Source organism: Hemicordylus capensis, chromosome 13 (genome assembly GCF_027244095.1).
Source record: "Hemicordylus capensis ecotype Gifberg chromosome 13, rHemCap1.1.pri, whole genome shotgun sequence".
Taxonomy (NCBI): Eukaryota; Metazoa; Chordata; class Lepidosauria; order Squamata; family Cordylidae; genus Hemicordylus; species Hemicordylus capensis.
In genome coordinates, this window is record NC_069669.1 from 19,075,917 (window position 1) to 19,102,924 (window position 27,008).

Below are 27,008 nucleotides of genomic sequence, written 5' to 3' on the forward strand. Positions count from 1 at the left end.
TTGCAGGGTTGTTGTGAGGCTCAGAGCTTCTTGGGGGAAGGGAGGCACATACTATGGCATAATAAGCCATGAAACCTGAGTGTAGCTTCAGTGTCAGATAAACTGCGTGGAAACAATACCACCTAGTGGCCATTTGAAGGCAAAGCGTTGGACGTTAAGAACAAGACAAGGGTTGCTGTGGCAGTTGCAATCGAGGAAATTTTGTTGAAATGCACGTACTGTACTCAGAGATGCTCTTATCCCTGGACTCTGGGGCCAAAGTCCAGGGCCTCCACACCCCCTGGGGCCCCTCAAATCCTCTTTAGTCTGTCCTGGATGGTGTGGTTTGTGCCCTTAAGAATCTACATGTTAAAAAATGATGCAAACGGAAAGTTGCAGCCATTTACAGATGCATGTACGTTCCATGTTTCATAGGCAGCTACCTTACACCAAGTCTTGTGTTCTTGTTCCCCCTAGCTCACTATTGCCTACACCAGGGATTCTCAGCGTTGGGTCCTCAGATGTTATTGGACTTCAGCTCCCATAATCCCCAGCCCCAGTGGCCTTTGGTTGGGGATTATGGCAGTTGAAGTCCAATTACATCTGGGGATCCAACGTTGAGAATCCCTGGCCTACACTGACTGGCAGCAACTCTCCATGGTTTCAGGCAAGTGTCTTTCCCAGGCCTACCAGGAGATGCTGTCAGGGATGGAATCTGGGACCGTCTGCAGGAAAAGCAGAGGTTTTTCCACTGAGCTATGGAACTTGCAGAGTCTATACACCAGTTGCAGAATTCAACTTTGTGGGAGGTGAATTTAGTTTTGCCTAAATGTTCTTCAATTTTTCTTAAATGAATTTAGTATACAGGCCTGCAGAGAGCTCACCAAACTCAACCCCAGCCTCAGAACTCCCAATTCTAGACCCACAAACCTTAATGTTCTTAGAAGTAGGGAAGAGTGTTGGGTTAACCACCTGTAAATTCTGTCAATAACTGGGGGTCAGAGATTCCACCTACATAAATACACCTGGCTGGATAGACTTTGGAGAAACCTGACTTCTTGTTTCCTGTAAATGACGCTTCCAGTCTTCTGTGTGTTTCACCAAAAAGTTTGAGCAGCTTTTATAAAGGCAAAACTAGCTTAAGCATTTTGGAGGCACAGGATGTAATAGAGCCCCAAACCAAAACTCACAAAGCGTTAGTCTACTATCTATTTTCAGAAACAGGTGAAGACTTTCTTGGGCTCTCTTGTTCCACCTGGCATTTGCGGACATGCAGGTCTGCGGTGTTTAATTTCTGCAGTCAAGCATGAAGATGCTCTTCCCAGAATGGCCCCATCCCACGGGAGGAGAACTGGTCTTGTGGTTGGAAGCATGACTTGTCCCCTTTGCTAAGCAGGGTCCACCCTGGTTGCATTTGAAGGGAAGACTCCATGCGTGAGCACTGTAAGCAAGTTCTCTTAGGGGATGGGGCCGCTCTGGGAAGAGCAGAAGGTTCTGAGTTCCCTCCCTGGCAGCATCTTCAAGTTTTCTCTCTGTCTGCATCCCCGAGGTTCTCTCATGTCACAGGAATTAGAACATTTCAACAACTCTTGAGGCAACAAAAAAAAATCTAAATAAGAACAAGAATCGATGAAAATTCATTTTTAATATCATATCTTCAAGAAGGATCACATTAGAAACTGGGCTTGGGGCATATGCAATTGAAGACAAATAGCCAAGTTATATAGACAGTCCACCAAATCCTTTTTAAAAAGAGAAACCATCTCCTATCTTCAGGAGGTCAGTTATAGCAGGGGTTGGTAACCTTGGGTCCCCAAGATCTTGGACTACAGCTCCCATAAACCCCAGGCTCCTGTGCTAGGGGTGACGGGAATTGCAGTCCAATCACATCTACAGGCTCAAGGATGGGAATCCCTGATTTACAAGGAAGGAAGAACAGAGCAGGTTAAGTCACACTCTGGGAATGAATATTAGCCCAGTATATCAAGGGTTCTCAAACTTGGGTTCTCAGATATTGGACTACAAATCCCATCGTCCCCAGTCATAGTGAATGAGGATTGTGATGGATGGGGCCTTTATTCAAGTTTCGATACAAGGATGATGAGCGCTGTAGTCCAAAACAGCTGTGGGCCCAAGTTTGAGGACCTCCTGAAGTATGTGAAGGCGGTCTCTGCTCTGAAAATACCTAGTTCATGCATCCCACGTCCAACACATCCATTTCTTTTGCAGTGTTCAGAATGGAGTCTTTTGCCTTGACAGGACCATGTTTTTATTGAAAGTGGGGTGAAAGAGGAGAAAACTGGGAAGAGAAGCTTAAAATCCAAAACCATGCAGCTAACAAAGAAAAACCATCGTCCACAAGCATCAAAGGAAACACATAAGAAATCCACTCCCCAAAGGCCGAGAACCACACGACTCAAAATAGATCAAGAACAAAAACGAGACAGAAAGGCACAGAGTCTGCAATTCAAAGCCTGTAGCGTCACGCCTGCAGTGCGTCTTGTGAGAAAGTGCAGTGGTCTGTCCGAGCGCAGAACAAGAGAGAGAAACATTCTGCAAGATTTTCTTTCTTGCTTCGAAGGCCTTGCGACAAGGGAGAGAAAGCCTGGGACAGATGAAAAAGTACTTCTTTAAACAATAAAGCATTCTTAATTCGTGGCAACAGGTCCCCACGTGTTGTTGGAACTCAACTCCCATCTTCCTTTAGCCATGGTGGCAGGGGATGATGGGAGTTGTAGTCTGGCACCTGGGATCCATGGCTGAGAACTCCCGATCTATGCAATTTGCTGGCACAAGGTGTGGTGATGGGATCTGTTAAGGCTGAGAACTTCTAACACTGCAGTGCAACGGAGAAAGAGAAGGAAGCTTATTTTCCTCTCCACTTACAGCAAAGGCCGTTTCTAAAGATCAGGGCACAGTTATAAGAAGACAGGGATTTTCTGCTTACCAAAGAGGTGGCTATTTACAGATATGCACCCCCCAACAGTCCTCAAAGCGTTCCTTAAAAAAAAGTTTATTGTTCTCCCAAAGACTCCTTATAAGTTGCTGAATCTATCTCCAAACATGGAAAACTGAGTTTCTAAAATATAATTTATATATACAAATATATTAAGGGGGGGAAGGGTTCCCCCCCCCCCCAGTGTTGCTTTCATGTGGGGTGGGGTGGATTTAGAGCAGGACTGAGCTTGTACAACCAGTTCTGCAGCACTCAGGTGGCAATAGTGCGAACCCTTCCAAGATCAGACCCAGGGTTCCCACGCACACACTCTAGCTATTTCTCCTGCAGGGCTCTCAGCTTTGGGCCTCCTGCAGATGTTGGCCTATAGCTCCCACAATCCCTGGCTATTGGCCACTGTGGCTGGGAATTATGGGAGCTGTAGCCCCAAAACAGCTGGGAGGGTCAACATGCAGTCCTGATCCAGAGGGAGCTTCTTCAACTGCATCAAGTCAGATTTTAATTCCTCTTTCTGTGCTTGGGGGGGGGGGATGGGAAGAGAAAGGTTTGAAAGAAGCACTTTGGTGAAAAGCCGAGCAGAAAAGGAGCAAACTCTCCGCGGCAGAACTTTATGGTCTTCACAGGATCCCCGAGAGGAACTCAAGTTCATTTCATTAGATTACAATCAAGGAGGAAGTCAAGGATTCCATCAGCAATCCGTGCAGATCTGCTGGCGTGCACCTTTGGGCAGATACAGACGAGTAACTGGAAGAGGGCTTCAGCACAGCGGCAGAGCACACAGGTTGCATGCAGAAGGTCCCAGGTTCAATCCCTGGCATCTCAAATCAGGAGCTCAACTAGGAAGAGATCTGCCCGAGACTTGCAGAAATCCACTGAGAGTCAGAGCAGATCACTCTACACCAGGGATTCTCAAACTTGGGTCCCCAGATGTTATTGGACTTCAATTCCCATAATCCCCCACCAAAGGCCACTGGGACTGGGGATTCTGGGAGCTGGAAGTCCAAAAACATCTGGGGACCCAACGTTGAGAACCCCTGCTCTACACTAGTCAGACTAGTCCAGGGGTTCTCAAAGGTTTTTTTTGGGGGGGGGGAGAGAAACCAGATGGTGGACTACAAATCCCATCACCCCCTACAACAAGCTTGTGGTAGGGGGTGATGGGTGCTGTAGTCCAACAGCACTTGGGGAGACAAGCTTGAGAATCCTGGATGAGTGGTCTGGCTCGGCATCTGCCAATCAAAGGAAGCAAAGATCACTCTGAGGGGGCCTGGAGGTGGGCTCACATTTATATATTCCACTGTGTGTCCAACCAATGAGGAATTTATCTTACTGCCAAGGCTGGCGGTAAGTTGATTGGAAAAGGGCAACGGTGTGCGATGAAGTTCCAACCGAGGGGGGACATGGCCAAGGACACGTAAGCCAAAAGGATGCTTAACCCTCTCCTACGGGCGTCTTCCTCCACAAAATGGCCCACAAGCTGCTTTTTCTGCTCACAGGGGCTCAGGTGCATGTTTAGGAGGATAGAAATGTCTGGAATCCCACAGGCAGGAGAAGCTGAGGGGAGGCAAGTTTGAGCAGGGGGGCACCCCGCTCTTTTCATGGCACTTAAACATTAAATCTCCTCATCTGCTTTTCATTTGAAAATTCATTTGGGCTAGGCTGTAATTTTTTTTTTGCATATCATTGTCATTCAAAACGATCGTTGGCTTTTTTTAAAGAGGTAAGACGAAATCCAGTGATCTGTGGTCTATAAATAGCTACATTGGCTGAATAGAGCCTCCATGGTCAGAGGCAGTAACAGCCTGGACATGAGGGACAAGAGGCGGCGGCCATTCCCTTCACAACCTGCTGGTGAAGATTGCAGAAACATTTGGCTGAGCCTCAGTCTGAGGCAGCATAGCAAACACTCTTAACTTGTGGAATTATACCTCAACTGCCTCCCAAACGCCTTTGGAAAGAGGCAAGCCACAAAGCTGCAATTTGGTGAATGGACAGAGCATTCATACAAACTGAGGCTCAGTGAAGTGGGGATGGGAAGATCACCCCATGAGGACCCTGCCAGCTCCAAGTGCAGATTCAACTATTTGAATCCATCCTCCGTGAAAGATTCGCCGTTTGCCATGAGGCGCTTCTAATGACACTTTTTCCAGACCAGATTTTGGCACCAAAAGGAGAGCTCCGAGACATGTTGAAGACTAGCGCCTCAAGGTTCTAATCCAGTCCTCTCCCTCTAGTGCTAGCTTTCTACATGCGGGGAGTTCTTTGCATGGAGAAGCTTTCAGAACAAACAAAAAAACACGCAATTCTCTGCCTGCAGCCTTGAAGTGGTACGGTCCAGGAAAGACTCAACCACAGAACTTGGCTGGATGTTTCTAACTGACCCATGACAGCTTGGAGGACATGCTTACAAGGCCACAAGCCCGCATTCTGGGAGCGTGGCCTGCTCTTGTGCATGCACAGCGCCGGCCTTTTGAAGCACTGATGACAGGTGACACGTGGAGAAAGCAGCACATGTCAGGGAAACGGCACTACAGAGTGCTTCTCAAACCCCAAACGGGAGGCGAGTTGGAATGCTCACAAGGCCAGGTCCGCTGCTGTCCCCAGCTCTCAGCAGAAGGTGCGCAGTTGCAGGCCGTAACCAACATGTCCTGGTGCAAGTGTGTAACTCACAGAGCCTCTCTTTTTTAAAACGGCAGGAGTCCAATGCGATAAGAGGAGAAAAAGCTGGTTTAGGGAGGGCGCGGCGAAGATTTTCAACTGGTTTGGGGCACACCAACGTTAATGCTAAAGTGTCCTAAGTTCCTTCTCTTCCTCAGCAGAGGCCCAGAGAGTGAAGCTGGCTCTTTGTTCAACGGTGCGGCGTGTCCTGTTTAAGAGTCTTCTCCAAGGATTTCTGTCACGAAGGAGGCCATATCAGTCACTTTGGCGTCATGCAAGGTGAAGAAAGGGTGGTCCTGCCAGGAGAACAAGGACTGATTAAACACCATCCAATTCTGCACCAAAGGTTGCAGGAGGTGGCTTTTCTTGACAGAATTCTCCCTCTCTCTTTTCGCTGCACAGAATGCAAAACCTTTGGCCCTAAGAAAGGCTCAGCAACACCACAGAACTCACACGGACCAAAAGGAGGAGAGAGAAACTCACCATGAGTTCCAGGTAGCTCATCCGTTCAGCTGGGTTCTTTCTCAAACTGGGGAAAGAAAAATATCTTCCTAAGCACATTCCATTTATTTTAACAGGGTGACCCTTGCCAAGAATCCCTTACCCATGTTCTGTAATTGTGGTTGGGATCCAGATAGTCAGCTTATTTATATATTTATTTATTAGAAACATTTAATTTACCGCCCACTCCGAACATTAAAAATTACATTCTAAATTAAAAACTAAAGTAACTAACAAACAAACAAACAAACAGATAAACTACAGGGCAAAAGCCTGGCAAAAAAGAAAAGTCTTCAACAGAGATTTAAAAATCAGTAATGAAGGGGCTAAACGAATCTGGAGGGGAAGAGAGTTCCAGAGAAGCGGGGCAGCAACCGAAAAGGCCCTTTCGCAGGGGGTAACAAAGGGGGGTGGCCTCTACTTTAAGTGGCCGCCATCTTGAAACAACACCGCGAACCGGCAAAAAATGCCCTCAGAATCCTCTAGGATTCCGGTTTGGATCAGACTGTATATGCAAAAGTTATCCGAGGACACAGGCACCACACAGTCAGACACAGTGATCCAGAAGGCATGCCGTGAGACTGACGGCCAAGAAATTTAGGACCAATGAATGAAAGCACTTTTTCACACCGCACAGTATCTGTGGAATTCTCTGCCACAGGATGGCTTTAAAAGGGGCTTCGACAAATTCATGAAGGACAAGTCTATCAATGGCTACTGGTCAGATGCCTATAGGCGACCTTCAACCTTAGAGCCAAAATGCCTCTCAATACCAGTTGCAGGAGAGCAACAGCAGGAGAGAGACATTGCTTGCCTTCGCGTTTCCCAAAGGCATCTGGTGGGCCACGATGGGAGACAGGATGCTGGACTTGATAAACCTTGGGCCTGATCCAGCAGGGCTGTTCTTAAGTTCTAAGCCTTCTCCCCTTCTAAAAGTATGCTAAGAAACCAAGAGTTCCTCATCACACTCTGGTTTAATTTGCTCTATAGCAGGGGTTGAGTCCCCAGATGTTGCTGGAATACAACTCCCATCATCCAGGTACCCACAGCTAGGGACACCACTGATCTACAGCAACCAACCATGCTTTGGTGCCACGTACCCACCCCGTTGGCTGACCCGCACCGTCTTTTCCTGGTTAGAGGCAAACCACAGGCATTGGGGCTGCGGCACAGATTCTGCCCCGAGTTTCAGAGGCCATGCAAGCTTTTGCTCCCTTGAAGCCAGGGGATAAGGAGCACCCATTTTTTGAGTAGAAAGTTCCAGACTTCCAATATTGCCCAAGTGTGTAAACTTACTGAGATGGGAAGGCTTAAAGATGACATACAGAAAGTAGACGACTTGGGGATAGGCTGATTGCAGGGGTTCTCAAACTGGGGTCCCCAGATGATGTCCAGCTACAACTCCCATCAAGTTGCCTTGCAAGCCGACTGAAAATAGTGAGGGGCTGGAACACACAGAAGGGGCTAACTCCACCCTCCCAGATGAGCTGCTGCTAAGCCCCATAGTCATCTGGGGACCCCGGTTTGAGAACAATGGCTTACAGAACTTTGGAACTGTAATATTTACAAATTACAACTAACATACTTAATAGACTTCTAGACCGGGTAGACTTTTTTTTGGTGGTTCCTTGTTGTGGAAAGGAACACACAGCACATTTCTTGTGTATTCAATGAGGCCCATCTAGTCGAGCATCCTGTTTCCCACAGTGGCCCACCAGATGCCTCTGGGAAACCCAAAGGCAAGAGAGGTGGACATGTCCTCTCTCCTGCTGTTGCTGCCCTGGCAAGAGAGCCAGTATAGCATAGTGGTTGGAGGGCTGGACTGGGAGCGGGAAGACCCGAGTTCAAATCCTCATTCAACTATGAAACTCACTGTGTGACTCTGGGCCAGTCATGTATGTCTCAGCCTAACCTACCTCACAGGGTTGTTGTGAGGATAAAACTAAGCCTGTACACCGCTCTGAGCTCCTCGGAGTAAAAGTGGGATATAAATGTAAAAAAATAATAAAAAATAAGTGAGTGAGTGGTATTCAGGGCATCTTTGCCTCTGAGGCTGGAGGTAGCCAGACTAGTAGCCACTGATAGACCTGTCCTCCATGAATTGGTCTATAAAGACAGATTGCGATTCCAAAATGGAAACAAAAATCATATCTCCTTCCAAGAACAAAGACACAAAAACCACAGCGTGCGTGTGTGTTCTACTGAAAGCTGAAGAGAACTTCCAGGGGGTTCTGAACCACGAAAGCCATGCCCTGGGTGAAGGGGGCAATTGGCACGGGAACAGGCCACGTGGAGAAAGAGGCACGTACCACTGTGCTGTGAAGTCCACGAAGTCCTTTGAGAACCGGTCGGCAGGGAGCTGAGGGGAAGGCTCTTCCACCACTTGCCGGAGCTGCTGAAAAGGGGTCCCCCAGGCCTCGTACGGGAAGCGGAGAATTGCCATCTCGATCTAAAGGGACACGCAGGCCCAGGGCATCGTCAGTGAACCAGCTGGTTGCCTGGTCTTTAGGTAACGTAACGTTTTTTTCCTCACAAGGTCCGGGAACTTAATGTATAAAGGTAGCTGTCTTATACCAAGTCAGACCCTTGGTCCATCTAGCTCAGTACTGTCTACACAGACTGGCAGCGGCCTATACAAGGTGGCAGGCAGGAATCTCTCTAAGCCTTATCTTGGAGATGCTGCCAGGGAGGGAACTTGGAACCTTCTGCTCTTCCCAGAGTGGCCCCATCCCATGGGAGGAGAGCTGGTCTTGTCCTCTTTGCTAATCAGGGTCTGCCCTGGTTGCATATGAATGGGAGACTAGACATGTGAGCATTGTAAGATATTCTCCTCAGGGGATGGGGCCGCTCTGGGAAGAGCAGATGCTTCCAAGTTCCCTCCCTTGCAGCATCTCCAAGATAAGGTTGAGAGAGATTCCTGCCTGCAGCCTTGGAGAAGCCGCTGTCAGTCTGGGTAGACAATGCTGAGCTAGATAGACCAAGGGTCTGACTCGGTATATGGCAGCTTCCTATGTCCCTAACCCCTAAGGGGAATATCTGACAGTGCTCACACAGGTAGTTTCCCATTCCAATGCTAACCAGGTCAGACCTTGCTTAGCCAAGGGGTCAATTCATGCTTTCTACCACAAGACCAGCTCTCCTCCCATATATTGGCACTCCCTTCAAAACACTTTTTTTAAAAAGGTAAATAAGTTTCCATTTTATTAATGTCAGTACAGGCTTGCTGGCTACTTCAGTAGTTATAGTAGTACCTGTTAAACAATGTCTGGCACATTTTTTCGCCCACTTCTAATTGACCTTCACTCCCGCCCCCGTCCCCCACAAATTTTGAAACAAATCCTGCATAGACTGAGCATAACATGCAATCAGGTCAGATCACGCATGCTGCAAGTTGGGTATTTTTAACTGTTCTAAATCTTTAATAACTGTTTTAATTCTGGCTCGATTGATTGTTTTTGTAAGCTGCCACGAGACGTTGGCATGAGGAATGAAATGGAAAACTAAGAGACAAAGGGAAGAAACATTTCGCTTCTTACCAAGGTGATCCCGAGACTCCAGACGTCCGACTTCACATTATACCCGTGCTGATTCTGTTCAGGGTTTATTCTCTCTGGCTGCAAAGGAAATGTCTCACACTGAAAGGACATATTAGAACTTGAGCACTGGCTGCACAGATTGGGACGGTGCAGACAGCGGCAGCCGCAATCTGAGACACACCCAACTCCAGCTCTCACTGACGGGGATGCGGTTAAAAGGAGAGGCAGTGAGGTGTAGTGGTTAGGGTTCCCAAGCGGCGGTACTCCAGATGTTGCTGAACTACAACTCCCATCATCCCCCCACCACAATAAATGGTAGCTGAGGCCGCTCAGGGAAGAGCCCCTACCTGCTTGCATGCAGAGGGTCCCAAGTTCTCTCCCTGGCAGCATCTCCAAGGTAGGGCTGAGACTCCAGCCTTGGAGAAGCCGCTGCCAGTCTGTGAAGACAATACTGAGCGAGATGGACCAATAAAATGTAGCAGGGGACGATGGGGATTCGGAGTTCAGCAACATCCTGGAGTACCACCGCTTGGGGACCTCTGGTGTGTTGGCCTAGTGGATACACTGCTGGGGAGGGGGAGGGGAGACTCCAACTGATGCCAAAGCAGCCACGGGAAATGATACGAATCAGGACTGGGGCGAGGCAAAAAAGGTTAAAAATCCATGCAACCCAATGCTTTTACATTAGAAAAATTGAGCGGGTATGCCCACCCAATATTTATGTATGTATTTATTTATTTTGATGATTATACGTATCTACAGACCACTTTTCAAGCAAAAAGTTCTCAAAGCGCTTTAACGTATATAAAGAAATAAACTGGATCACGCCCAACCTATTTAAGCTCAGCTCAATAAGGGCTACTAACCCCAATGCATTCCATTTCAGAACCGGACCCAGCGACACCACCATTCTTTTTTTTTAAAAAAAGAAAGAAATGGAGCGAGAGAAGAAAATCAAAGCCCTAGAATAGGGCTTCCCAACTTTGGGTCCCCACATCACCCATTGTGGCAGGGGGCGATGGGAGTTGTAGTCCAGTAACATCTGGGGTACCCAACAGCTGGACTAGGGCCACAAAATTCACTAGCCTTTAAGGTGCCCTTCTAGATGCCCCCCCCCACTCACTGCCATGTAAGGTTTGCAGCCTGCATCCAGGGTCTTTGCCACCGAATCCACCAAGTAACCACTGATTCCGAAGTCGCACATTTTGACATGTCCTTCTTTATTGATTAGGACATTGGACGGCTTCACATCTGTAAGGGAGAAGAGAGGCACACCAGAGACACATTAAGATCACCATCATACTTGGAGCTTTTCAAAAGTCTGCTGTCTTTTTCCCAGCCGCAAATCGGCAGTGTACCTACAAAGTCAAAGTATTTCCCCATACCATAGGAACATAGGAAGCTGCCTTATACCGATCCAGACCCTTGGTCCACCTAGCTCAGTACTGTCTACTCTGAATGGCAGCACCAATCCAAAGTTTCAGGCAGGAGTCTCTCCCGGCCCTACCTGGAGATGCTGCCAGGGACTCAACTTGGGATCTTCCACTGAGTTATGACCTCATCCCCTAAGGGGGAATATCTGACAGTGCTCACAAATGTAGTCTCCCATTCAAATGCAAACCAGGACAGACCCTGCTTAGCAAAGGGGGCAATTCAAACTCGCTACCACATGACGACCAGCTCTCCACTCCATCTCATAAGTCTCCACAACCTATAATGCTCAATCTCTCCCCTCCCAAATGTCCAGATTTTGCAAAAATCCCTTCCCAACGCAAATCAACATTATATAAAGTAGACAAAATCGTAATTATCTGGGCCCAGAGGGAACACATTGAGATGCTAGAGAAAATTATGGGTATGCTGTGACCTCTCCAACAGTTCTTAGGAGATCTGGCGATGCATAGAACTGGAATGTGTGCAATACTTACCTCTGTGAATCACCGACAGTTTGCTGTGCAGATGCTCCAGAGCTCGTACGATCTTGAGAGAGAGTGAGAAAGTATTTTTATTAATTATCAAGCTTATAATCAGAAAGCTGACAGCAAATGGGCCTAAAGGTCTAGAAAAATAAGGACAGCTAAAACATAAACACAGGTAACCTAATATATTCAAAGTTTTGAGTTGTACTAAATATTAATACAATTAAATGAAATCTGGACCAAACTTTTGGAAGTTGAGCTGACCTTCAGACACAGCGGAAGTGTGTACAATTTCCCTCTTACTTCACTTTCTCCAAGAGTCTCTGTATTCTACTGAACCTCAGCCTCCAGAGCCAGAGCAACAGCCCAAGTATGGTTTGTTGGTTCAGATGTAACCTCAAACCATGGCTTGCAACCCAGCTTCAAACCATGGTTTTAGATTCTGGTTTGGTGGCTCTGAGCAAACCATGGTTTGCGGGATGGTGTTGGTGTTAATAAATATGTACGTTTGCTCCTGTCTCTTGAGACGAAACAGCCCCTCTAACTATGGTTTTCCAACTGTGAATTCAGACAGAACACATAATCACGGTTTGCAAGCAAGCTTCAAAGTGCGATTCCAGATCCTGGTTTGGAGGCTATATGCAAACCACAGTTTACTATATATAATGTCTGAACTGTCTCGGAGATCTTATTTCACCAGAGCAAAAGGAGAACTCACCGACACAGTTATTTTTCCTAATATGTCTTCAGGGATCGTTTTCTTCTTCTCTAGAACCTTCTTATAGAATTGATCCAAAGACGTATCCATCAGTTCCATGCAGATCCAAACGTCACCCTGGGAAGGAGAGAGGAGGCAGGGAGAGAAAAGCTTATTTCATTTAAAACATTTTAGGACACTCTCCAAAGCTAAAAGATAGAACTAAGAGTAAAAAAATATCAGAACAAAATTACAGACCACAAAACTCAACAAGAATAAGCATCAACAGATTCTAGCAATCACCCAACGAAATTCCTAACCAGCTAGGCCAAAGAAAGATGCTTCACATCCCTTTCTGAAAGAGAGTAAAGTGTGCTGTTGAATCAGTGTCGACTCCTGAGGAGGCACCATTCTGCACCTCAGAGGCACTGTTTCCTCTAACAGAGATTCCCAGATGTGGTCGACTACAACTCCCAGCATCCCCAGCTGCAATGGCCTTTAGCTGGGGATTCTGGGAGTTGTAGTCAACCACATCTGGAAATCCCTGTTAAGAGGGAACACTGTTCAGAGGGGAAGATCATTCCTCAGTCTCAGGGCTAGAAATATCAAGGCCCTAATTTTGGATGGACTGCAAAGGAGAGCTTGACTGGACAGGTAGTTCGAGAGAGAGAAGCCCATTGCAGGCAGTGCGCCTTCTAATTTTCTTCACTTATGTGCAGTATCAAGGCAGTGCACACGCATGTGCATTCAGAACGGGGCCTTCCCGATTCAACCTAAGTGGGAACGAAAACTCCCCAGCAGACAGCAAAAAACGTGCGCGCACAGAGACGCCGTACTGGCGGGCCCAACATGGACGGTATGTTCATGAGCGCTCACTGGCAAGCCCCACCCCCTGCATGCGCTGTGGCTCCGCCTCCTCACTGGCTCATAGATTCTGTACCGGAACAACACCCAAACGGAGGTGGAAGCTCGCTTCAGATATAAGTGGGCGCCACCCACCGGGCTCACAGTTACAGCTTCCAAAGAAGGGAGGAAGTCCCGCCCAGAAGCTCCTCCAGCAAGGCACTCCTGGTTACGGCGGCATTTGTCTGGGGTGGGGAAGGGCCGTAACGGTGATGGCTGGTCCTTCCAGGAGCAGCAACCTGGACCGCCCGGGGCTGCTGCTCACAGACAGGCCGGCCATCACAGTAAGAGCCCTTCCCTCCCCTTCAGACTATTCAGAGAGTGGTGGTAACCACGAGGGCCCAGCTGGAGACAGGATGGTTCAGGGGTGGGACGTCCTCCCTGTTTGGGGAGCTGTAACCATGAGCGCCCAAGCGGGAGGGGGAAAAGGATGGCTCCTGGGCGGGACTTCCTGCCCAGCTAGAGGGGGAGGGGATAGTTTCAGGGCGGGACTTCCTGCCTGCTTTGGGAGCTGTAACCGTGAGCACCCAGCCAGAGCGGGGAAGGGAGGACTCCTGGGCGGGACTTCCTCCCCACTTTAGGAGCTGCAACTGCGAGCGCATCGGCACTCCCTAAAACTTCTGAAGAGGGCTAGGATCTCCGAGGCAGGCAGCGTTCACCACACCTGGGAACAACGCCCCGCCCCCGTGTGTCCCCCACCCCCCCAAGCGTGGTCCCTGAATGGCTGAGAACCCCGTTGCCCCTTTCAGCCACAGCCTGTGCAGTCAGGGAGCAGCCGCTGTGGGCCTGGGTCCCCTGGTGCTCACGTACCTCCCTGAAAAGGGCGCCGTAGAAAGTGACGGTGTAGAAGCAGTCGACCGTCCGCATGGAGATGTCCAAATCCATCAGCAGCCTCTTTTGCTCCTGAGTGTTCACAGTGGCGCGGATTCTCTGTGTCGGGGAGAGCAGACGAGGGAGCCACAAGACGCAACGTTAATGCTTTTCAGACCACCAGTGAGCGTACCAGGCACCCAAGAATCGTGTAGAGGGCCCCAGTTACTCATGCCTCTCCCTTTTCCAAATGGATATAAAGCTGCCAAACAGAGTCAGATCACGGGTCCATCTAGCTCAGTACTGTCTACTCTGACTGGCAGCAGCTCCCCAGATGGGTTTTCCCCAGCCCTACCTGGAGATGCTGCCAGGGATTGAACCTGGGACCTCCTGCATGTAAAACAGAAGCTCTTCCGTTGACCTATGGCCCCTCCACACACTTTAAATTAACATTCGGCACTGCCTTCCACCGAGTCAGACCCTTGGCCCATCTAGCTCAGTACTGTCTACTCTGACTGGCAGCAGCTCTCCAAGGTTTCAGGCAGGGGTCTTTCCCAACCCTACCTGGAGACGCTGCCAGGGATTGAAGCTGGGACCTTCTGCATGCAAAGCAGATACAGTACTTTCCCACTGGGCTGCAGCCCAAGGCTCTCTCACACTCCGTCAACAGAACTCAGTACTTTGGTGTGGCTGTTACCTTCACGGCCATGGTGGTTTTGCTTTTCTCGTGCCATACTTTCTCCACCACTCCGTAAGCACCTCTCCCCAACTCCAAAACGCTCACTAAATCGTCAGCTTCTACTTCAAAATTCTGTTGGGAGCGGGGGGAGGGGAGGAGACACACAAGAAAGCAAGAAATTAGACATCTGAAAGATTTGTGCTATGAGGCAGCAGACCAGATTGTGACCTGCATCCATACCCACCGACTCCGTGATTAAGGCCACCTCAGCATTCATTAACATCCAGCAAGAAAATGAGTTTACAATATCATCCAGAGGCAAAATAGCAAGAGATGACCATTACTTGCCAAGGGCAAGTGAGGGCCAGAGAGATGTGATGGCTTGTGCATTGGAAACTCATAGGAAGCCGCAATATACGGAGTCAGACCCTTGGTCCATCTAGCTCAGTATTGTCTACCCAGACCGGCAGCGTCTTCTCCAAGGTTACAGGCAAGAGTCTCTCTCAGCCCTATCTTGGAGATGCTGCCAGCGAGGGATCTTGGAACCTTCTCCATGCAAGCATGCAGATGCTCTTCCCAGAGCCAGAAGCCCCCTGCCCCGTTTCAGATTTAAATCCAATTATGAACCTTCTGGGGGGCCTTAATCAAGTCACTCATGCTGTCTCCCCAGTCCCAAAATGTGGGGTTTTAGGACGGCAACAAAATGGGTTCCTTATAAGAATAACTGAGACAATTACTACAAAGTTTGCTGGTAACCATTTTGGACCATTAGCAAGCATCTACAAATCCACCTGCCAGCTCGCCAGTGGTGAGCACCCCCAGCCCTCTGGCGAGCAGGACGCCCAACACCACAACGGTCTCCTTCCCAGGGGCCTCATCTCCGATGCCATTTTTGAGAATGCAAGAAGCAGCAGGAATCCTTTCTGAGCAGGAGGAGTGCAAAATGAGAAAAGATCCACTTCTCTTCTAAGCCAGAAAAGGATCCGAGAGAAGAGAGCTGACTGGTGGCAACCAGAAATCATAGCTGGCTAGTCAGCTAAGCCTAAATTTGTGGATCCCTCACCTATATCAAGATCCTATTCCAGGACCAGCCAGAGGCTCGGCCAGGGGCGTAACTACTATTAGGCAAGGGGAGGTGGCTGCCTGGGGGCCCCCACGCCTTGAGGGCCCCCCCAGAGGCAAGTCACATGTGAAGTGTGTGTGTGTATCAGCGAGGGGCCCATTTTAAAATTTTGCCTCTGGGCCCACTCCAGCCTTGTTACGCCCCTGGGCTCGGCAGCTGTTGGCAGACTACAATTCGCATCATCTCCTGCCACAACGGTCGAGTCAAAGGAAGGTCCGGAACTGAGGGGAGATGAGGAACAATCCCTAGGTAAGAATCCGTATCATGTGCATAGCCTATCCAGGTACCGATGGAGCGTGGGCGATTTTTGAAAAGCACTTGAAGCAAACTATAGAATAAGAAGTACAACCTACTTTATCTCCAACGGTTATAAACGTCCTGGAATCTAGGTTTCTGGGAGGTCTGCAAGGGAAACAGAAACGGAGCATCAACTTGCAGGCCAATCAAATATGGTTAAGAACATCCCTGCTGGATGGGGCCCACCTTTCCCAAAGTGGCCCACCAGACGGCGTTGAGAAGCCCACAGGCAAGAGGTGAGGGCCTGCCCTCCCTCCTGCTGCTGCTCCCCTACAACTGGTATTCAGAGGCATCCTGCCTCTGAGCCTGGAGATAGCCGACAGCTGTCACAATCAGTAGCCACTGATAGCCCTGTCCTCCATGAATTTGTGCAAGCCCCATTTAAAGCCATCCAAGCTCATGGCCATCAGCAGGTCTTGTGGCAGAGAGTTTCATAGGTTATAATTAAAAAGTACTTCCTTTGGTCAGTTCTAAACTCCCTGGGAATCAGTTTCATGAAGTTTCATAGAACCCCTGGTTCTAGTGCTGTGAGAGAGCTTGAAGATTTTCTCTTCACCCACCCTCTGCACACCATGCAAGATTTTACAGACTTCTGCCATGTCTTACCCCGAGTTGCCTTCTCAACTAAAAAGCCACAGATGTTGCCTCTAAAGGAAGGTACTCCAGGCCCTGGCTCGTCTCGGATCAGACGATCCGCACCGACATCGTTTGCTGGGTCGGGAACGCGAGCCAAAAGAAGAGCCAAGCCTAGTCACTCTCTCCTGCCTTTCACCTCATGCGCAAAAGAATCCTGGCTGGTTGGTTTGTGTGTGTCATCCAGATGTGGGAGCCGTGGTGTAACCCTGGCTTGCAAACCAGGATATGGAACCAGGATTTAACCACAATGACTTGAAAATCGATGTTTGCATCACTATGGTTAGTTATGTTTGCTTGCTTGCTTGGGGGGTTTCTCCGTTTATAAGTTTGTTTGGCCAAGAAAGATCTACACAACCTGTCGATTTCTTTCTTGCCTGTGTTAGATTACAGATCTGTTGTGTGTTTTTTTAAAACACACACATCAAGAAGGGAGCAGGCCTTACGTTGGGGGGGCCGGCTGTGGCCTGTGGACGAAGGGCTCTAAGCCGGGCGGCCTCCTCCTTCGCCCTGGGGTGGGGAAAAAGGAGAGAATGCATGTGTTAAAAAGGAACAAAACAAAACAACAACTGAGAGGAGAAAAGGGGGAAAGGTTTGGGGAGTGATCCCAAAAGTCCCAAGAACTTATGGTGGAATGTTCCAAGGCCCTAAAGATGGAAAGGGGTGGTGCCAGAGGAACTCCATGCCTCAGTATTATTGGGCAATAAGGCTTCATGTCTAATTTGCAGGCATGCTTACAAATCTCTCCTATTTAAGAAGAAAATGCTTTGAGACCAACCAGGGTTTCAGAGTTATTTTAATGGCCATGGTCTGAGTGGGATCAGGAGCACAAGCACGAAATCCTTGTCCATGATCTGGGTGCCACAAAACACATTCTGGACAAGGCGGGTCCGTGCTAAGGAATTCATTAGGCCACGAGACCAAATGACAAGGAACATGCATAGGGAGAGCGGGCTTTGTGGGAGCAAGCATGAATGGTCCCCTTTACTAAGCAGGGTCTGCCCTGATTGACACTTGGATGGGAGACGACACAGGAGCATCGTAAGATCGTAAGTATCCCTTACGATAAGTCGTAAGTATCCCTGAGGGGACGGAGCCATCGCTCAGTGGAAGGCTAGCTTGCTTTACATGCAGAGAGTCCCACGTTCATTCCCTGGCAGCATCTCCAGGTAGGGCTGAGAAAGGCTCCTGCCTGAAACCACAGGGAGCTGCTGCCAGTCAGTGTAGACAATACTGAGCTAGATGGCCCAAGGCTGTGACTCATCCAGATGTGGGAGCTTCCTATGGTGGTATTGAAGCACCCGAGGCAAAGCACCAAAATGGTACCCTGTCCCACACCCCTAGAAGTGACCTAAGAAGCCCAGAGGACTTCTGGAGGAAGGTTCCAAAGCCCTGAAGGTGGAAAAGGGCACTGACAGAGGAACTCCGTGCCTCTGTATTATTGAGCAAAACGGCTTCAATGCCTAACTTCAGGCGTGCTTGCAAATAATTCCCATTTCAGAAGGAAATGCTTTGAGAGGGGGGAAAAAACCAGAACAAGCAATCTCTTACTTTTGTGTTTTTCCAAGGATCCTTTTGGATCTTCAAGAGAAGAGGGAAGGGGGGGGGAGAGAGAGAAAGAAAAAGACACACACAGTTTGTATGACTGTAATAAAAAGCAGGCAGGACTTAATTTAGTTCTGGTTATGTTTTCCTCCTCCCACTGAGCAACCCAGCTATTGGCATCATTAACAGAATTCTGAAACTCAGCAACCAGGAAAGGGTCTCACATGTAACCGAGTTTAATGCCTTCAGCAGAAGAATCTCCCCTAGGACCCACATGCTAGGAAGGTGCCATTTTAAAACGGATTAAATTCAGACTTGTGAAATACCCACTCACCAGCACTACCTCCAACAGCACATGCTGAGGTGGTCTCTGGCAATGTGATTAGAGAATATTTCTCCCCCTGTGCAACTCCCACCCTGGGGTCATAGTTGTATATATCCCCAAGAGCAGAAATCTGGATGGGGTGCAGAATCCATCATTCCAAGAATATCTAATCTGCAAGAGCAAGTTTCTAGTCCTCAAGTCTTGCAGAGATGGCCTCCAGCTCCCCAAAATGCATAGGTGCAGACTGTAAGGTACTAGTGGGCAGAATCTCAAGTTGGCCCATCTCCGGAGCCACATGCCAGACACACCAAGGAAAGCCCACAGAGCATGCCCTCTAGACTTCAAGGCCGGCTGCATGTATAAAAATATGGTACATAAAATAAAAATAAAATAAAATAAATGTTAGCTGCCTCGATGCAGACAGCTGGAGCCTTCGGTTCCAAGAGAGCTCACAAAAATCTCCCCTCCAGAGAGTCGTTTTAAATCTGATTTTCATTGGGTCCCCTGGCTCTATGCTGCTGCTTTTAGGCAGTGAGCCCTTTTGGGACAGGGGACCAAAAAGAATATTTTTTTAAATCTCTCAAGTGGCTTTGAGAACTTTTTGTTGAAAAGCGGTATATAGATCGTTGTCATGGCTTTTAAATTTTTGTCCCTATTGTCCTACACAGGTGGTGTTTCCTGTCCTATTTTATTGTTGTTGCCTTTACCAAAAGCTGGTGGGGTATAAATTTTTTAAATTAGCTAACTCCGGAGTCCTCAAACTTGGGTCCCCAGAATCCGACTCTTTATTATTATGGCCGGTGATCAGATGGCAGAAGTACAGACAAACGTCGTGAATAACTTTTTAAACACACAACCACCAGCACCTTTGATGTCAATATCCCCTTAACACAATAAACCCCCAAAGATCCATTTCTAATAGTAATAACTTAAAATAAACTTATGTGAAAAGTAACCAAATGCACAGCTTTAATCCACTCTTGTCTGATGTTTGCAGCCACGGCACAAAATGTAGCTCTCTTAAAGGCAATTCCTAAATTCTGTCCGGGAAGCAAATACTATATTTAAGCAAACAGTAGAGGACTCTGAATTTAAAACAACTCCCTTTAAAATATGGGTTAGATACTGTATAGTTCATATTGTTTGCCCACAAGGAAGAGGACCCGAACCTGGGGGGGGGGGACACCTCATCTTGGATTCAGGTAAATACAGCAAGTAGCATAAAACATTTCAGAGCATCCTAGAAGAGGTGGCAATAAAATAGTAAAAATACTGCAAATATGACCATTTTTAAAAATGTCGTTTACAAGAACACGGTCTACAGTTTCCACAACAGCAGATTCTCAGGAACAAGCTCTTTCTCAGAACTTCCCAAGTACTACCACTGAAGGCATTACAACGTGCCAAGGTAAAAGCCCTTCTATATGTAGGGCGGGTCCCCAGATTTGTGGGACTACCACTCCCATCAGCCTCAACCATTGTTGGGGGCGGTGGGAGTTGTAGTCCAACCTCTTGTCGGGACCTTCCTCTGGTCCTCCATCCACAACCACAGCAACTTGTTCGTCGGGACATGAGCCAGGACAATTGCATGCCAAAATCTATGCAGGCCTAAACATTTTACAGTCATAGGAAGAGAGGAAGCAGCCATATCCTGAGTCAGACCATTGGTCCAACTAGTTCAGTATTGTCTACACAGACTGGCAGCGGTTTCTCCAAGGTTGCAGGCGGGAATCTCTCTCAGGCCTATCTTGGAGATGCTGCCAAGGAGGGAACTTGGAACCTCCTAGATGCTCTTCCCAGAGCAGCTCCATCCCCTGAGGGGGAATCTCTTCCAGTGCTCACACTTCTAGTCTCCCCTTCACACGCAACCAGGGCAGACCCTGCTTAGCTAAGGGGACAAGTCATGCTTGCTACCACAAGACCAGCTCTCCTCCCATGTCCTCTAGACACAAGAGCCAGGGACTTGCTTCCATGCTTACGGTGGGGGGGAACTGGAGCCTTTGAATATGCACCACACTGGTCACACCTGAATGTGTCCTTTTGCTTTCCATTTTCACCTGCGAGCAAGCCGCGCGGGACCGGACCACTTCTGCCCTTAACCACTAGAGGTCACTACATCCCTAGCAAGACAGAAGAGAGAGGCCAGGCAGACTCAGTCTGGGGAATAATGCCCCCGCCCCCCCGCCCCAGGTTGTGCAAATGCAGACAGCGTTGTGCCCCTTCCGTGTTTCCGGAGGCTGGTTCCAACAGGCAGCAGCTTGCATTAACAGGCAGCCAGTGCTACCAGCGGGAATCGGTGCCCAGGGTGTGAGTCGGCGATGAGAAATCCTCGTCGGGCCCAAGAGGAACTTTGGTCTCGGGCGTTCCGAGGCTGCTCTGTTGACCTAGTGCTCTGCAGGAGATTCCAGTGGAAGACTCTTCCGCATTTCCATGCAGAAGCACGAGGGATAAATGGCCCCGTTGGTTTTTATTTTGGCTGGACATTCTCGCTCTCTCTTAACACCAATACACGCACGCACGGCTGCAAAGCAGATTAGAAGAGTGCCTGTGCACGTATCAGGCATATATAAATATGATAAATAAGTTACAAATGAATGGGCAACTTTAAAGTTGGGATTCGTTATACGTTTAGCCCATCTTCTAAAGTCGTCGGTGTGCAAAGGCATTTCAGATCTGGGAAGTACCCATATTTACCCAGATACGAGAGGACTCCGAATTTAAGACGAACCTCTTAAAATACAGGCTATACCTATACTTACCCAAAAGGAAGAGGACTTTGAATTTAAGATGACCCCCAGATTTCGAACATCAAAAAAGTGGGGGGGGGATAGTATTGGATTCAGGTAAATACAGCAAGTTAGACCCTCTTCAGACTTTCTAAAACTAGCAAGGATGCCGTACTCACACACAGCATCCCAACAGCACATCCTGAAATCCCACTTCTGTGCAGATGCCCTCAGAAGCCTGTGACTGGAATGCAGAGGTGTTTAGTCACAGACCAATGGGGCAACCCAGCCCCACAACCATGGAGAGAATCTGTTCATGGCTATGGCATTTGTCTCTGCAGCGCATCCATGGGTGGGGGGCAGGGCTCTGGGGTATGCTCTTGGGGCACTACAACCTGCCTGCATCCCACAGCACATGCACAGTAGCACACTCCCTCCCAGCATTCCACAACGCATGCACAGTAGCACACTCCCTCCTTGCATCTCGTAACACATGCACAGTAGCACACTCCCTCCCTGCATCTTGCAACGCATGTGCAGTAGCACACTCCCTCCCTGCATCCCACATGAGGAGTAGCACACTCCCTCCCTGCATCCTGCAATGCATGCGCAGTAGCACACTCCCTCCCTGCACCCCACAACGCATGCGCAGTACAGTGTTGCTCTTTTTTTGTAATGTCCGGACAGGGCTATGGAGTGACTGGCCCACAGTCACCCAGGGAGCTTTAGGGCTATTCGCACGTTACACTGTATACATGTACAGCTATCTGTATGCATGCATATGCTTGTGTGTGGATGACTCTATTTGCACTCATTTTAAAATTCAACATGGGCCCCCTCGAAAAAGTAGCATGCAGACTGCATGGACCTACTGTATGCACATTGGATGTAACATGTGAATGCCGTATTTACCTGAATCCAGACTAGGCTTTTCCCAGGATATTTGATGTTATAAATCTTAAAGTAAAGTTGTGTCGTCAGGTTGGTGTCGACTCCTGGCGACCACAGAGCCCTTTGGTTGTCTTTGGTAGAATACAGGAGGGGTTGACCATTGCCTCCTCCCATGCAGAATGAGATGATGCCTTTCTGCACCTTCCTATATTGCTGCTGCCCGATATAGTACCAATGGGGATTCAAACCGGCAACCTTCTGCTTGTTCGTCAAGCATTTCCCAGCTGTGCCACTTAAATCTTGGGGTCGTCTAAAATTCAGAGTCCACTTTCATTCGGGTAAATATAGATATAATCTGCACTTTACCTGTATTCTTAAGGGGATCGTCTTAAATTCAGAATCATCTTCTATTTGCATAAATACAGAAGCTGTAAATGCATAGAAATCCACAAGCGTGGGTGGATACACATGTTGGGGATGATGTGTGAACAGGGCTTCTATGGCTAAGCAAGGACTCGAACCCAGGTCTCCCGGCTGGGAGTCCAACCACTCCACACCACTGGATGTCCAATGAAGTCTCTAAAGCTAGAAAGTTAAGATTTGCAATATGCTGGGCATGCCATGGAGTTCCTTGGCCCTCCCAGAACTACCATCCCATTGCAGAACATGCTTCCTTGGGTGAAAAAGCAGCTTATATGTTATAGTGCAGTTTTACTTTTCCAACAGGGCAAATTTATTCTGCTAAATTTGGCAAAAAGTTCCAAATCCTGAAGATCAGAGCCAACAAATAAAAGGCTAACATAGCTGTGCATTTCTCTAAAGGAAGTCGGCCTAAAGTCAGAGGACGAAACAGGACTTGCTTGCCCTTGGAATACCGGAGTGCAAAACGTACAACCTCAGCTATGAAAAGATTTACGGGGCACGATACTAGACAGACCAGCCGCGTGGTTCATCATGCAGGGTGACTCACGGGCGACTCATACGGCAAATACAGTCCCCAGCCAAGCCAAACCCATGCAGGCTTCCAGCCTCGTCAGCCGTGGGGTGGGAGGTGGCTTGGTACCCCACATCTAACCTACATTTAACCCACCTATACTTGTAAGAAGCACCTTGCTACACCGATGACCAGCACATAACAAGCTATTATTCTAGCTGCTCTCTTCTGAATGAACTGAAGCCACTGTACAGTCTTCAAGGACAGCCCTGTGCACTATGCAGCGAAGTAATCTAGCCTGCACGTCAGAAGCAAGGCTCTTTCTGTCTGGGTAGCAGCGGGTGCACTGCACAGACCAGATCCAACAGCATTCCCACGCCGCACAGCTGCACTTTAAGAGTGAATGCAACCCCGTCCAGGTAGGCAGAATATCACTGACAGGCCTTGGCAGAGAAAGACTGCAGTGTGGTGGAGGGCAAGAGGCATGAGCCTTATTCAGTAGTAGTAGTCGTCGTCACACATTTCGGTCAGCGTACATGCTGTGTCTACAGTAGGCATGCACATATGTGCATGCATATATGCAGGTGTATGCAATTATTCATACATTACATTTAACGCATGCGAAGTAACACACTTCCTCCCTGCATCGTGCAACACATGCACAGTAGCCCCCTGCATCCTGCAACACATGCACAGCAAGACACATTCTCCCTGCATCCTGCAACACATGCACAGTAGCACATTCCCTATCTGAGGGGGCTCTGTACCTAGGTTTGCTTTTGAAATGAATGCATATGATCACACACACACACACACACACACACACACACACACACACACACACACATACACACACACACCTGGACACAGTCAACTGCATGCACACCTGCCCAAGGCCTGTATGAAGAAGTGCACATGCATTCATTTAGAACGTGAATCTGGATATAGGCCCCCCTCAAAGGCAAGGTGCATACAGCATACTACCACATGCATGTTCGAGGGAATGTGTACATGTGGACAGCTCATGTGAAAGCGCTATAGTTGAAGCCAGGCAGGTGAATCTTCTGGATGCAGGTTTTTGTTTTGTTTTTTAGGGCCAAATGCATCCTCATTGCATTTATTTATCATTATATTTTTATACCGCCTTGCATTAAAACAATCCCAAATACAAAACATTTAAATCACAATATAAGACGATAAAAGCTACACAAGAAAAATATTAAATTGGAATATAAAAATACAAATCTAGTTTAAAAATGTACACACACACACAATAGGGCCACAGAACAGAGCAACAGCAACAAAAACAACACTCACATAACCCTAGGTAAAAAGCCAAGATTTCACTTGTTTTCTAAAAAGTGTTACGGAGACCAAGGAACAGATGCCCACTGGGAGAGAATTCCAAAGTTTGGGGGCAGCAACTGAGAAGGCCCTGCCCCACATGCATGACAGCTGGGCCTCCCTCATTGTCAGCACGCAGAGCAGAGCCCTGCAGCCCCCCACCCCGCGCCAGACAACCTCCTCGAGCGGGCAGCAACCCTTGGGAGCAAGCCGTCCCTCAGGTACCCAGGGCCTGAACCATTAAGCGCTTTAAAAGTCGAAATCAATTCCTTGAACTGGACCCGGAACCAAATTGGCAGCCAACATAGCGCTTTCAAAACGGGTGTAATATGATCCCATTGGGCAGCTCCGGATAAAATCCTAGCAGCCGCATTTTGCACAAGCTGCAGTTTCCGAACATTCTTCAAGGGCAGCCCCACGTAGAGCACATTACAGTAATCCAGCCGTGACGTGAATAAGGCGTGGGTAAAAGTGGCCAGATCTGCCCAACTGGCCCAAGAGGTCAACTGACAGCGTCTAGCCCTGGAGGAACCTCTTGCTCCAAGGAGCCTTTCTCTGGCTGGAAATCCTGGTTTGGGATTCATCCCCACAGCCCCTTAACACCCAAGCTACAGCAACTCTGCGTGGCGTTCCAGTGTCTGAGCCTTCCTCCGGAGCTCTTTGGCTGGGTGTGCTCCAGGCACATGCAAACTAAATATTATAATGCTGCACCCAGGCCTTCTAAGTTCTGCGCCACATTCTGGAACCTGCAAACCATGCTCATTTTCCTTGCCACTGATTCTGCAACATTTACTCCTCTGCGGAACTCATTCAACACTGCCGGCCATGGGAAGGCGTAAAGGCACAAAGAGGGTGTGGAAACACTCCCCACCCCCACCAACCCCATTGCCAAATTTTGTTCCGCCACTGCTCCGGCTTCAGCGTTTCCAGCAGGCAATTCCTACGTGCTTTCAAACACTGTCTTCAGAGCCCTGCGGGCTAAGAACTTGAGTGGTTGTTGGTTTTTTGCACCTGTATTCGGCAGCTCTGCAAAATTTCAGTGCATGGCCACATGCATAGGGAGCAAACCATTGCTGCCCAGCCCAGCAAACACTGGAGGCACCCATTCTTTCACTGCCTTCTGAATCTCTGGACACATACTCTGCAGCCTTTTAATCCGCAGTCATAAGGACTAGTGCCTTGCTTTAAGCAAAATGTGATTCCTCTGGGTTGCAGAACCTGGGCCGGAATCCGTATTCCACCGCTTGCAAAGCACAGGCCCTCACCTCAAGCAGCTTCTCGTTTGCAGCTCTGAGACAGGAACTCACCCCCCTTTTACTAAGCAGGGGCCACCCCGGTTTGCATTTGGATGGGATACTACACGTGAGCACTGTAAGATATTCCCCTTAGGGCAGGGCTGTACAATCTTTGGCCCTCCAGCTGTTTTTGGACTACAATTCCCATCACCCCCCAGTCACAGGTAGGGTGGCAGGCAGTGTTCCCTCGAACAGTGATTCCCAGATGTCGTTGACTACAAATCCCAGAATCCCCAACCAAAGGTGACGGCACTTGGGGGTGCTGGGAGTTGTAGTGAACAACATCTGGGAATCCCTGTTAGAGGGAGCAGTGGTGGCAGGTAGTCAGGAATTATGGGGGGTGTAGCCCAACATCTGGAGGAGGGCCAAACATCTGTGCAGCCCCGCCTTAGATGGGGCCGCTCTGGGAAGAGGACCTGGCTGCTTGCGTGCAGAAGGTTCCGAGTTCCCTCCCTGGCTGCATCGCCAGATCGGGCCGAGAGCGATTGCTGCCAGCCTGGGGAGACAGTTCTGCGCTAGACGGACCAAGGGTCTGACTCCGTAGAAGGCCGCTTCCTATGAGGAAGCATGCATCTCTTCTCGGCCCTTGTGACGACAGGCCCAGATGAAAGGGCAGGCTGGAATGACTGTGGAATGGCAATCTCCACCCTCTTGCCCCCAAAAGCATCCCAAGCAAAAAGCAGGCGGCATGCATGGAAAGATGCACGCTTGGTGACCTCCTCCTAACCCAACGGGTTGAGCTGGTAAGTCCACCTTCCGCCTGGCGGCTCCAAGATTCGGGTGGCTTCCCCAGCCTGCGGCTTCCCTGCTTCTGCTGTACCACCACGCTGGCTGGAGACCGGCTGGAGTGAAAGGACGCTACAAAAATAGCACCAGCAGATTTACACTCAGCTGACACGTCTCCGAATACTAGCAGAGGGTGACCCACAGAAAGGGGGAGCCGCAGTGGGGGGGGGGGAGGAGATTCCAGCCAGTCTAAAATTCCCCTTCCAGGGGGAACTGCACATTCACCAGATGCCCAGAAGAATAAAAGGAAATCAACAGATTCCGATGGGAACCAGGGAGCAGAGGCTGGGCAAATGCCGAGAAGGATTTCCAAGCCTTAGAAACACAGACCTTCTGCACTGACAAAGGACCCACTTGAGACCAGCCTTGCTGGATCAGAACCAAGGTCTATGTAGGCCAGTTTCCCACAGTGGCCCACCAGATGCCTTGAGAAGCCACACAACCAGGAGATGAAGGCATGGCCCTTCTCCT

The 27,008-nt window shown here is 48.9% G+C and overlaps 1 protein-coding gene across 4 annotated transcripts in view; it reads right to left on the reverse strand.

Moving 5' to 3' along the window:
* Nucleotides 1-1,605: 1,605 nt before the first annotated feature.
* MAP2K3 (mitogen-activated protein kinase kinase 3) overlaps nucleotides 1,606-27,008 on the reverse strand; it is a 55,622-nt gene continuing 30,219 nt past the window's right edge. For 2 of the 4 annotated variants that reach the window (XM_053276586.1, XM_053276588.1), the window contains exons 2-13: nucleotides 18,243-18,272; nucleotides 17,138-17,201; nucleotides 16,115-16,163; nucleotides 14,657-14,770; nucleotides 13,960-14,079; nucleotides 12,268-12,384; nucleotides 11,559-11,610; nucleotides 10,754-10,881; nucleotides 9,631-9,708; nucleotides 8,404-8,543; nucleotides 6,077-6,122; nucleotides 1,606-5,889 (exon numbers count right to left, since the gene is read on the reverse strand). In XM_053276586.1, the coding sequence (XP_053132561.1) occupies nucleotides 5,806-5,889; nucleotides 6,077-6,122; nucleotides 8,404-8,543; nucleotides 9,631-9,708; nucleotides 10,754-10,881; nucleotides 11,559-11,610; nucleotides 12,268-12,384; nucleotides 13,960-14,079; nucleotides 14,657-14,770; nucleotides 16,115-16,163; nucleotides 17,138-17,201; nucleotides 18,243-18,272 (1,022 nt within the window). In that variant the 3' untranslated portion in view covers nucleotides 1,606-5,805. The remainder of the gene's footprint in view (nucleotides 5,890-6,076; nucleotides 6,123-8,403; nucleotides 8,544-9,630; nucleotides 9,709-10,753; nucleotides 10,882-11,558; nucleotides 11,611-12,267; nucleotides 12,385-13,959; nucleotides 14,080-14,656; nucleotides 14,771-16,114; nucleotides 16,164-17,137; nucleotides 17,202-18,242; nucleotides 18,273-27,008) is intronic. The other 2 variants (XM_053276587.1, XM_053276589.1) reach the window with 1 other exon arrangement.